Source organism: Solanum lycopersicum, chromosome 2 (assembly GCF_036512215.1).
Source record: "Solanum lycopersicum chromosome 2, SLM_r2.1".
NCBI lineage: Eukaryota > Viridiplantae > Streptophyta > Magnoliopsida > Solanales > Solanaceae > Solanum > Solanum lycopersicum.
In genome coordinates this window covers 62,286,062-62,299,082 of record NC_090801.1, presented here as the reverse complement: position 1 = coordinate 62,299,082, position 13,021 = coordinate 62,286,062, and the positions used below count along the sequence as shown (strand labels likewise).

Genomic DNA, 13,021 nt, shown 5'->3' with positions numbered 1-13,021 from the left:
ACTCTAGCAAATTTAAAATATTGTTTCAAATTAATTCAATAAAATCGTATATAAATATATAATGATTAATTAATATAGAACGGGGAGTATAAAGTGACAGGAAAAAGTACAATCATTAATCACTTTTCATAGGTTTCTAATTCTACGTTAACTTGGAAAAGAGCTCTGTATACCTGTCATGAAATTATATGTTCGATACTATTTTATATTTTGAAAACGAGACTTAGGTATATAGGTAAGTGTAATGTATTTATTAGAAAAGAGGAAAGAGTATATGTGAATTAATCGTCAAATTTATTTTTAGAAGTTCTTTTTAGGGTAACTCTAAAACATATAATTTAATCAGTTATAGTAAGTTGACCAATTATTTTTTGTACGCAACGCATGTATTTTTTATACTTATAATATTTTTTATTGATAAGTTAGGCAAGTTTTATTCTATACGTCAAATATCGACAAAGTGTTGTTAGTCATTGATTATGTCCGCATTTGCTTTTTATGTAAACAATCATCAGCATTATTGAAAAAGAATTCCTTTTTCAAACAAAAATCCGAGTTATCCTAAAACAAACAGTTTAGTATGTTATAATAAGTAAACCAATCATTTTTCGTATGCAATGCATGTCTCTTTTACACTCACAATAATTTTTGTCGGTATGTCAGACGAGTTTTATTCTATACAGCAAATGTCGACAAAATATTGTTAGTCATTTATTACGTCCCCAACTATTTTTTTTATGTAAATCAATCATCAAAATTATTTTTTTTAAAAAAATCCTTTTTCAAAAAAAATCGAGTTATTCTAAAACGTACAAAATTTAGTCCATTTTCCGTACGCAACGCATGTTTCTTTTACATTTAAAATAATTTTTGTCTGTATGTCAGGCAAGTTTATTCTATACGTCAAATGTCAATAAAATGTTGTTAGCCACTGATTATGTCCACTACTATTTTTTATGTAAACAATCATCAGGATTTATTAAAAAAGTTCCTTTTTTAAAAAAAAAATCTGAGTTATTCTAAAACAAATAATTTAGTCGGTTATAGTAAGTAGACCAATCATTTTCTGTACGCAACACATGTATCTTTTACACTCACAATATTTTTTATCGGTATGTCAGGCAAGTTTTATAATACGTCAAATGTCGACAGAATGTTGTTAGTCATTGATTATGTCCGCATCTGTTTTTTATGTAATAAACAATCATCAGGATTATTAAAAAAGAATTCCTTTTTCAAAAAAAAAAATTGAGTTATTCTAAAACAAACAATTTAGTCAGTTATAGTAAGTAAATCAATCATTTTCCGTACGCAACACATGTCTCTTTTACACTTAATAATTTTTGTCGGTATATCAGGCGAGTTTTATTCTATACATCAAATGTCGATAAAATATTATTAGTCATTTTGATTATGTCCGTAACTATTTTTTTATGTAAATCGATCATTAGGATTATTCAGAAAAAAAATTGAGTAAACATACAAATTTAGTTGGTTGTAGTAAGCCGACCAACCTTTAGCCGTACGCAATGCATGTCTCTTTTACACTCACAATATTTTTTGTCAGTGTGTCAGACAAATTTTATTCTATACGTCAAATGTCGACAAAATGTTGTTAGTTACTGATTATGTCCGCATCTAATTTTTATGTAAACAATCATTAGGATTATTCGAAAATAATTCCTTTTTCAAAAAAAAAGTTCAAGTTATTCTAAAACAAACAATTTAGTCGATTATAATAAGCAGACCAATCATTTTTCATACGCAACGCATGTATCTTTTACAGTCACAATATTTTTAGTCGGTATGTGAGGCCAGTTTTATTCTATACGTCAAATGTCGATAAAATGTTGTTAGTCATTGATTATGTTCGCATTTGTTTTTTATGTAAATCAATCGTCAGGATTATTCAAAAAGAATTCCTTTTTTTAAAGGGAAAATGCACAAGTACCCCCTCAACCTATGTCTGAAATCCCAGAGACACACTTACACTATACTAAGGTCCTATTACCCCCTTGAACTTATTTTATAAGTAATTTTCTACCCCTTTTTAGCCTACGTGGCACTAGTTTGAAAAAAAAGTCAACCATCGTTGGACCCACAAGATAGTGCCACGTAGGTCGAAAAGAGGTAAAAAATTATTAATAAAATAAGTTCAAGGGGATAATAGGACCTTAGTATAGTATAAGTGTGTCTCTGAGATTTCAGGCATAGGTTGAGGGGGTACTTGGGCATTATCCCTTTTTTTTTAAAAAAAAGTTGAGTTATTCTAAAACAAACAATTTAGTCGGTTATACTAAGCAAACTAATCATTTTCCATATGCAACGCATGTCTCTTTTACACTCACAATAATTTTGTTGGTATGTTAGGCGAGTTTTATTCTATACTACAAAATATTGTTAGTCATTGATTATATCCGCAACTATTTTTTATCTAAATCAATCGTCAGGATTATTCAAAAAAAAATTCTCTTTCAAAAAAAAAATCAAGTTACTCTAAAACATACAAATTTAGTTGGTTGTAGTAAGCCGACCAACCATTTTCCGTACGCAACGCATGTCTCTTTTACATTCACAATAATTTTTGTCGGTATGTCAGGCAAATTTTATTCTATACATTAAATTTCGATAAAATGTTGTTAGTCACTGATTATGTCCGCAAATGTTTATATGCAAATCAATCATCATAATAATTCAAACATAAAATGTGTTTTTAATGGATTACAGTACAGAAGCAATCATTTTCGATACGCATCACACATTACAATGTTAAATAACGATGTAGACAATGATGTATACGTGAAATGATTAATATTTTATTCTAACTAATTAAATCATAAGCTTTTGAGTAACTCATACAAGTTAAAATTTTGACTTTTTTCCAAATTAACCTAATGGACAGTTTATGAATGTATAGTTAATAAGCTGTCTCATTTCAAGTTCAATGTATTACTACTCTTGTATGTGTAGAAGGTAAGTTCTTCTATGTTTAAATAAATGTAGTTGAAGTTAGAACATTTTTATTTTATTGCTTATGTCTGCAATTGTTTATATGTAAATCAATCATCATGATAAATTAAACAAGTTTCTTTTTTAAAAAAATAAAAATCCGAGTTATTCTAAAACATATAATTTATTCAGTAATAGTAAGCCGACCAACCATTTTCCGTACGTAACGTCGCAACGCATGTATCTTTTACACTCGCAAATTTTTTTATCGGTATATCGGGCAAGTTTAATTCAATACAAATGTCGATAAAATATTGTTAGTCAATGATTATGTCCGCAATTCTTTATAAGTAAATCAATCATAATGGTAACTCAAAAAAAATCTTTTTGTTTTAGAAAAAAACTGAATTATTCTAAAACAGACAATTTAGTCGGTTATAGTACGGAAGCAATCATTCTTCGCACGCACGTGTATATGTATATCAATCATCATGATAATTCAAAAAAATCTTTTTTTAAAAAAAATAATTTCGAGTTATTCCAAAACATACAATTTAGTCAGTTATAGTTAGCCGACCAACCATTTTTCCATACACAATGCATGTCTCGTTTGCACTCGCAATAATTTCTGTTAGTATGCCAGAGAAGTTTGATTTTATATGTCAAATGTCGATAATGTCCGCAACTGTTTATAAGTAAATCAATCATCATGATAATTCAAAAAAAAAATCTTTTCTTTTTTTTTAAAAAAAAATCGAGTTACTCCAAAACAGACAATTTAGTTGGTTATAGCACGGAAGCAATCATTCTTTGCACGCATGTGTATTTGTAATTCAATCATCATGATAATTCAAAAAAAGATTCTTTTTTTTTAAAAAAAAAATCCAAAATATTCTAAAACAGACAATTTAATCAGTTATACAGAAGCAATCATTTTTCGTACGCATCACACATTACGATGTTAAATAATAATGTATAAATGAAGCGATTAATATTTTATCCTAATTAATTAAATCATAAGCTTTTGAGTAACTCATACAAGTTAAAAATTTAACTTTTTCCAAATCAACCTAATGAACAGATTATGAATATATAGTTAATATAAGCTGTCTAAATTCAAGTTCAATGTATTACTACTGTTGTATGTGTATAAGGTTAAACTTTTTTTATGTTTAAATAAATGTAGTTGAAGTTAGAACAATTTTATTTTACTGCTTATGTCCATAATTGTTTATATGTAAATCAATTATCATGATGAATTAAATAATTTTTTTTAAAAAAAAATCGAGTTATTCTAAAACATACAATTTATCCGGTAATAGTAAGCCGACCAATCATTTTTCGTACGTAACGTCGCAACGCATGTATCTTTTACACTCACAAAAATTTTTATCGGTATGTCAGGCAAGTTTGACTCTATACAAATGTCGATAAAATGTTGTTAGTCAATGATTATGCCCGCAATTTTTTATAAGTAAATCAATCATAATGGTAACTCAAAAAAAATCTTTTTTTAAGAAAAAAATCGAGTTATTCTAAAACAGACAATTTAGTCGGTTATAGTACGGAAGCAATCATTCTTCGCACGCATGTGTATATGTATATCAATCATCATGACAATTTTTAAAAAAACTTTTTTTAAATAATTTCGAGTTATTCTAGAACATACAATTTAGTCGGTTAAGTCAACCGACCAACCATTTTCCATACACAATGCATGTCTCTTTTGCACTCACAATAAATTTTTGTTGGTACGCCAGAGAAGTTTGATTCTTTAAGTCAAATGTCGATAAAATGTTGTTAGTCATTGATTATGTCTGCAACTGTTTATAAGTAAATCAATCATCATGATAATTCAAAAAAAAAGATCTTTTCTTTTTTTAAGAAAAATTCGAGTTACTCCAAAACAGACAATTTAGTCGGTTGTTATACGGAAGCAATCATTCTTCGCACGCATGTGTGTATGTAAATCAATCATCATGATTATTCAAAAAAAATTTTTTTTTTTTAAAAAAAGTAAAATATTCTAAAATAGATAATTAATCGGTTATACAGAAGCAATCATTCTTCGTATGCATCACACATTACGATGTTAAATAATGATGTATACGTGAAGCGATTAATATTTTATCCTAACTAATTAAATCATACGCTTTTGAGTAACTCATACAAGTTAAAAATTTAACTATTTCCAAATTAAACTAATGAACAGATTATGAATATATAGTTAATATAAGCTGTCTCATTTCAAGTTCAATGTATTACTATTGTTGTATGTGCATAAGGTAAGTACTTCTACATTTAAATTAAATAAATATAGTTGAAGTTAAGAACATTTTTATTTTATTGCTTATGTGAAAAAAGGTTTTAAAAAAAGGTTTTGAACTCATGTGAATTTTACTCTTTTTTCAAAAATTTCTATTCATTTAATATTTTTTGAGTTTACTTTATCATAAGTAAGTGAAAAAAATATTTGATAATTTTTTTTCAAATACCGTATAATTATAAAAAAATAAAATTAAAAATTAAAAATCAAAAATTCAAAAGAACCGATTAAAATCAAAACCGAAAAAATCAACTTTATATGATTTAATTTGATTTTTAGATTTAATAAACTAACATATTTGATTTAAATTTTTTTAATATAAAACCAAATTAAACCAATCTATGTACACCCTAGTAACAATGACATCTTTCTTTATATTAAATAATAAAAGGGATTTTAACAATTTATACAAAACTAGAAAGTTTCTTTTTTAAAAAAAAACAATATTTGCTCAAATCTTATTTCATTGCAAGAAGATTCAATTGAACAATTTTTTCTTCCTTTGGCTTCGTCCCTGATTTTTTATTCTTTATTATGTAAATCGATTTTTATACGTATAAACACAGTAAAATCTCTCTAAATTATTATAGGTAGGATTATAAAATATTATTATTTTATAAAAGTATTTAATTAATAAATTATTATATAGAATATTTCGATACCAGAAAATTATTAGGGATTAAATTTCAAAGAATTTAAAAGAATTCACTTGCGAAATTTATTCGATAACTTGAGATGTTGATTAATAATCTCAGTTAACGCAATAAAATGTACGTTAATAACCTATTGAATGGATGAAATGGATACATGTTCAGAGGTATAGAGTTTAAAGTAAATTGTGGATATTTTTAAAAAAACAATATTGATCTAAAGTTGAACATGATAATACCTTTGAAAATAGTTACACACGTAAGGAAATACTTGCATCTTAAACTCTTCACAATGTTATAATGCAATTAGAAAAGACAATATCAATTTTTTTTGAAGCAATAAGAAAAGTTAAAGATGAACTTCAATTGGGTTTAAATTTTAACAAAAAAAAACATAATAGAGTCATATTTCACTAAATTTTCTTAGATATATATTTGTACTTTTTAAAAATTATAAATTTATAATATTAAGGCGATTACATATTTATATAGTGGTCTTCTAAAAATATATTTTCGTATAATCTTATTGAAATGAGTAATTTTTTTCATTGACCCAAGTCGATATCGAAGAAATTAATTATTATATTAGAGTGCTTATTAATTGACGAGTATTGAGTGTTTTGGGAGTTTAATACAAAATCTACTCTATTTTTAATAAATTATACTTTCATGATTATATTTTATAAGGCTCTCACCATCTTTTATTTTTAGTTACTTAAACATATTTCAAAACACCTATTGTTATACACCATCGGCATGTGTAAGTTATTGTGTTTATCTGTTTCGATACTATTTTATATTTAGTAAACAAGACTTAGGTATATAGGTAAGTATAATGTATATATTAGAAAAAAGAAAAAAAATATATGTGAATTAATCATCAAGTTAATTTAAAAAGCATTTTTTTGTTGGTTACTTTAAAATATATAATTTAGTCCGTTATCGCAAGCCGGCTAATCATTTTCCGTACGTAAGGCATGTCTCTTTTTTTTTTTTACACATAATAATTTTTGTCAATATGTCAAACAAGTTTGGTTCTATATGTCAAATATCGATAAAATGTTGTTAGTCAATGACCATGTTCGCAATTGTTTATATGTAAATCAATCATCATAATAAATTAAAAAAGTTTTCTTTTTTCTAAAAAAAATTGAGTTATTTTAAAACATATAATTTATCCGATTATAGTAAGCCGACCAACCATTTCCGTACGTAACATCGCAACGCATGTCTCTTTTACACTCACAAATTTTTTTATCAATATGTCATGCAAGTTTGATTCTATACAAATGTCGATAAAATGTTGTTAGTCAATGATTATGTCCGCAATTCTTTATAAGTAAATCAATCATAATGGTAACTTAAAAAAATCTTTTTTTTTAAAAAAAAAACGAGTTATTCTAAAACAAATAATTTAGTCGGTTATAGTACGGAGTTCGCACGCATGTGTATATGTATATAAATCATCATGATAATTCAAAAAAAAATCTTCTTTTTAAAAAAATTCCGAGTTATTCTAAAACATATAATTTAGTCGGTTATAGTTAGCCGACCAACCATTTTTCATACACAATGCATGTCTCTTTTGCACTCACAGTAATTTTTGTTGGTATGCCAGAGAAGTTTGATTCTATATGTCAAATGTCGATAAAATGTTGTTAGTCATTAATTTTGTCCGCAACTATTTATATGTAAATCAATCATCATGATTATTCAAAAAAAATCTTTTCTTTTTTCAAAAAAATTTGAGTTATTCTAAAACAGACAATTTAGTTGATTATAGCACGGAAGCAATCATTTTTCGCACGCATGTTTATATGTAAATCAATCATCATAATAATTCAAAAAAAGTTTTTTTTTTTATAAAAAAAATCTAAAAAATTCTAAAACAGACAATTTAATCGGTTATACAGAAGCAATCATTCTTCGTACGCATCACACATTACGATATTAAATAATAATGTATACGTGAAGCGATTAAATTTTATCCTAACTAATCAAATTATACGCTTTTGAGTAATTCATACAAGTTAAAAATTTGATTTTTTCCCAAATTAACCTAATGAACAGATTATGAATATATATAGTTAATATAAGCCGTCTCATTTCAAGTTCAATGTATTACTATTTTTGTATGTGTATAAGGTAAATTCTTCTATGTTTAAATAAATGTAGTTGAAGTTAGAACATTTTTATTTTATTGCTTATGTGAAAAAAGGTTAAAAAAGAATGTTTTAAACAATGTAAAATTTAACAAAAATATCATATATTAGTAGTTAACTAAAATATATTTGTTGTTAACAGTTTGGTTAAAAATATCCGGTATTATTACCAACTAAGCCAAAATGATTTTTTATAACAAACATATTGTTTTTAGATTAAAAAAAAAAACTTTAACTAAAAAAATGTAAAAAGAATTTTCCCCTTTTAATATAGTTTTATCAATTAAAATAGAATAATTGCGCTTTTTAAATTAATACTAATAAATTTCATGCATATAAAATCATTGTAACTCATCATTACTTTTTATTTACACAAAAAATGGCATTATAAAAAGTGAATTGTTCTTTTTTTTATATTATTCGTGGACATTTTTTCTTTTCATTATCCTTTTTGATAGTTTTTGAAATAATTCATGGACATTTTTCTTTAAACCCTTTCAACTCTATGGTTATTTACTTGTTCGAAAATTTAAGTGGTTTGTATAAGATGTCATTAGAATTGATCCTATTAAATATTAATATAAGCATTTTAGGTCAAATTATTAACAAAAAGACATTTTAAACTAAACTATGAACATAACAAATTTTTATTCGATTTTGCTTAGTGTAAAATTATTTGTTATCATTTTCAATTGCTTCTAAAATTATTCATAGACATTTTTCTTTCCTCCCTTTCAACTATATGGTTGTTCACTTAATTAGGGATTTAAGTGGTTTGTGCGAAGTGTCAAGTGTTTTACAGTGAGAATTGATCCATTTAAATAATAATGTAGACATTTTGAACCAAATTGTTAATAAAAAAAGTATATTTTTATCAAACTATGAACACAATAATTTTTTATTATTTGATTTGGCCTAGTGTAAAATTATTTGTTATCCTTTTCCTATGCTTTTAATATTATTCATGGTTATTTTTCTTTCCTCTCTTTCAACTCAATGACTGTTCACTTGTTTCGTGATTTAAGTGTTTTGTGCAAAGTGTTCTAATTGACCAAATTAAATAATAATATGAGCAATTTAGGCCAGATTCTTAATAAAAAAAACATTTTTGAATCAAATTACTATGAACAAAATAAAAGTTTATTCTATGTTGCTTGGTGTAAAATTATTTGCTACCCTATTTCATTGCTTTTAAAATTATTTAAGGACATTTTTCTTTTCTCCCTTTCAATTCTATGGTTGTTCACTTGTTTGGTGATTTAAGTGATTTGTGCAAAGTGTCACGTGTTCTAAAGAGAGAATTGACCAAATTAAACAATAATTTTGAGCATTTTGGGTCAAATTATTAACAAAAAGAACATTTTAAAATCAAACTATGCTCACGATAAATTTTTATTCAATTTTCTTTGATGTAAAATTACTTGTTATCCTTTACCATTTCTTTTAAATTTTTATAGACATTTTTGTTTCTTCCCTTTCAACTATATGGTTGTTCACTTGTTTGATGATTTAAGTGATTTGCACAAAATGTCAAATTGATCCAAGTAAATAGTAATATGAGCATTTTAGACAATTATAAACAAATAAAAGACATTTTTGAATCAAATCATGAAAAAAATAAATTTTTATTCAATTTCTTAATGTAATATTATTTGTTATCGTTTTCAATTGCTTTTAAATTTATTCCTTGACATTTCCTCCCTTTCAACTCTGTGTTTGTTCACTTGTTTGGGATTTTAGCGATTTGTGCAAGGTGTCAAGCGTGACTTAAATATATAATAGTATGAGCATTTTAAGACAAATTATTTTTAAAAAAATATATATTTTAATTAAACTATGAACAAAATAATTTGTTATTTGAGTTGTCTTAGTGTAAAATTATTTGTTATCCTTTTCCATTGCTTTTACAATTATTCATGGTTATTTTTCTTTCCTTCCTTTCAACTCTGTGATTGTTCATTTGTTTGGAAATTTAAGTGGTTTGTGCAAAGTTTTTTTCTGCACTGAGAATTGTCCAATTAAATAATCATACGAGTAATTTAGTCCTAATTTTTAATCAAAAAAAGAAATTTTAAACTAAATTATAAACAAAAAAAATTTAATTTGATTTTGCGTCGCGTATAATTATTCGTTATGCTTTTCATTGCTTTTAAAATTGTTCATGGACATTTTGCTTTCCTCCCTTTCAACTCTATGGTTATTCACTTGTTTGAAATTGAATTAGTTTGTGCAAAGTGTCAAGTGTTCCACGATCAGATTTGATATGATTAAATAATAATATAAGCAGTTTAGGCCAAATTATTAACGAAAAGACATTTTAACCCAAACTATGAACATAATAAATTTTAATTCGATTTTGCTTAGTGTAAAATTATTTGTTATCCTTTTACATTGCTTTTAAAATTATTCATAGACATTTTTCTTTCCTCCCTTTCAACTCTATGGACGTTGTTCACTTGTTTGAGGATTTAAGTGACTTATGCAAAGTGTCAGGTGCTTTACAGTGAAAACTGAATCGATTAAAAATAATATAGCATTTCAGGCTAAATTATTAACAAAAAGACATTTTAGCCCAAACTATGAACATAATAAATTTTAATTCGATTTTTCTTAGTGTAAAATTATTTTTTATCCTTTTACATTGCTTTTAAAATTATTCATAGACATTTTTCTTTCTTCCCTTTCAACTCTATGGTTGTTCACTTGTTCGGGGATTTAAGTGGCTTATGCAAAGTGTCAGGTGCTTTACAGTGAAAACTGAACCGATTAAAAAATAATATAAGCATTTTAGGCCAAATTATTAACAAAGAGACATTTTGAACCCAAGTATGAACATAATAAATTTTGATTCGATTTTGCTTAGTGTAAAATTATTTGTTATTCTTTCCACTACTTTAAAATTATTCATAGACATTTTTCTTTCCTTCCTTTCAACAACGTGGTTGTTCATTTGTTCAAGTATTCTATAGTGAGAATTGATCTAGTTAAATAATAATATGAGCATTTTAATTGACAAAGAAAAGAGTTTTAATTTTTTACTGCTAATATTAGTCTAGTGAAGAAGTTACAACTACAAATTGTCTTCATTTGGAGTACAATAAATAACATCTAAGGAGAGGAAAAAATAATAAATATTTAGACATGTTTCCCAAGAAGAAGTTTGGCTGTTTTTTTTTCTTCTTCCTTTGCAATGACTTGTTTTAGTTGCACAACTTGCAAGGCTTTAATTTGTTTGGTCAAACTAAAACAGTAGTAGTTGTAATTGTAATTTACTTGAAAATTTTATTTTCTTTTCTTATTAATTAAGTAGAAGTAATAATTAAAAGTGGAGAAAAAAGACTATAATACACTTTAACATCAAATATGGACTATGTACACCCTCCTATCATAAACATACTTTGTTTTGTTTGAGTCAAGTAAAATTAATTTATTTTAATTATAAAAGAGTCTATTCAAAGATGGATTAATAAGTGTAATACGCATTAATTTTGGTCGCATTTGAAAGGACTTTCCTCGGCTATAAAAGGACATAACTATGTGACTCTCTAACACATCACTTATCAATTGTGTTTTTATTAGTAAGAAGCGTTTCAATGAATTGGCCTGAATTTCTAGAAAGTTCAAACCCTCAGGAGCCAACCATTGATCTGTCTCAGACCAATAGGTGGACTCCTGAGGAGAAACAGGTTTTTGAGAATGCTTTTTCTAGGTTTAATAACCTAGGTTCTCAAACTTTTTTCGAATTTGTTGCTTCAAAATTCCCCCATAAATCCATGGAGGAAATGAAAAACCTCTACATAAACCTCTTTAAAGAGGCTGAAATGGAGAATCCTTCGATAAACACAAATGTTGTTGATAACTCATCAGACAAGGAGGCCAATCCCAATGACACACCACCGCCTCCCGTTCAAATCACTCATTCACGACCTCATCGACGGGGAATTCCATGGACTGAGGGAGAACACTCGTAAGTAAATTCTATTTTTTTCGAATTTTATTTACTTCGATTGTCTGCATCATTTTCTATTGAATCTTCAAATAAAACTGACTTAACTTGTTGGTTGGTGCGTATAAACTTTAAATTCTTTAAAAAATAAAAATATTTTTTTTTAATCACTTGGCATGGTATATGTAGGTTATTTCTTATGGGACTTAACAAATTTGGTAGAGGAGATTGGAAAAGCATCTCAAGGCACTATGTTGTTTCGAAGACACCGACTCAGGTGGCAAGTCATGCTCAAAAGTACTTCTGCCGTCGTAATAGTAAGACTCCAGTGGATCGTCGTCGCCCTAGCATCAATGACATTCAAACTGTCTCAGTTAATTCTACAAGGACGACAACAACAACTGCTTCTAACAACAATGATCAAGTTGGTTCATCATCAAGGCCTTTTCGCTACGCTAATTACACATTTGGTGGTCCAACTTTTGCTAACAACTCCAATGGAAATTTTGGGATATATCATCCAGGTGAAGCATCTGGAAGCAACTCGTTCATTATGAAACAAAACAACAACAACAACAACGATCTCCATAGGCCTGTGTCACCTCGCCCTTTTCATTCCATGTACTTGTCTTCTACTAAAGGGAATAACCCCCAAGTCTAAGTAGAATAGGACATCTATTGTGTTCAAGTTTAGAGTAAGAAAAAGTTGGTGTTTTAGTTTTTATTAAGTAATAAAAGTGAGTCATGTATGAGTCTTTTTAATATAATGAAATGAAATGCGAAATCGAAAATTTTGTTTCTTCTCCACAAGTCACAAACGCAACTACAAATTGTCTTCATTTGGAGAACAAAGTGACTCTTTACATATCATTTATTGTCCAGACAATTTGTAGTTGTAAATTATTTAATTAAGTAGATAATTTAAGAAATTAAATAAAACTTTTAACTTAAATCCAAATGTATGCTGCATATCAAAATTATCATTTTA

The 13,021-nt window shown here is 26.7% G+C and overlaps 1 protein-coding gene across 1 annotated transcript; it reads left to right on the top strand.

Moving 5' to 3' along the window:
• Window positions 1-11,791: 11,791 nt before the first annotated feature.
• LOC101246019 (transcription factor DIVARICATA-like) lies at window positions 11,792-12,835 on the top strand. The gene is made up of 2 exons (XM_004233710.5): window positions 11,792-12,054; window positions 12,223-12,835. The coding sequence occupies exons 1-2, from the start codon at window positions 11,861-11,863 to the stop codon at window positions 12,692-12,694; spliced, it is 666 nt and encodes a 221-aa protein (XP_004233758.2). The 5' UTR covers window positions 11,792-11,860; the 3' UTR covers window positions 12,695-12,835.
• The last annotated feature ends 186 nt before the right edge of the window (window positions 12,836-13,021 follow it).

Coding starts and splice junctions, on each gene's coding strand:
- LOC101246019 (XM_004233710.5), top strand. CDS start 11,861: ATGGAGGAAATGAAAAACCTCTACATAAACCTCTTTAAAGAGGCTGAA. Junction 12,055..12,222: donor TGGACTGAGGGAGAACACTC/GTAAGTAAATTC, acceptor TGGTATATGTAG/GTTATTTCTTATGGGACTTA.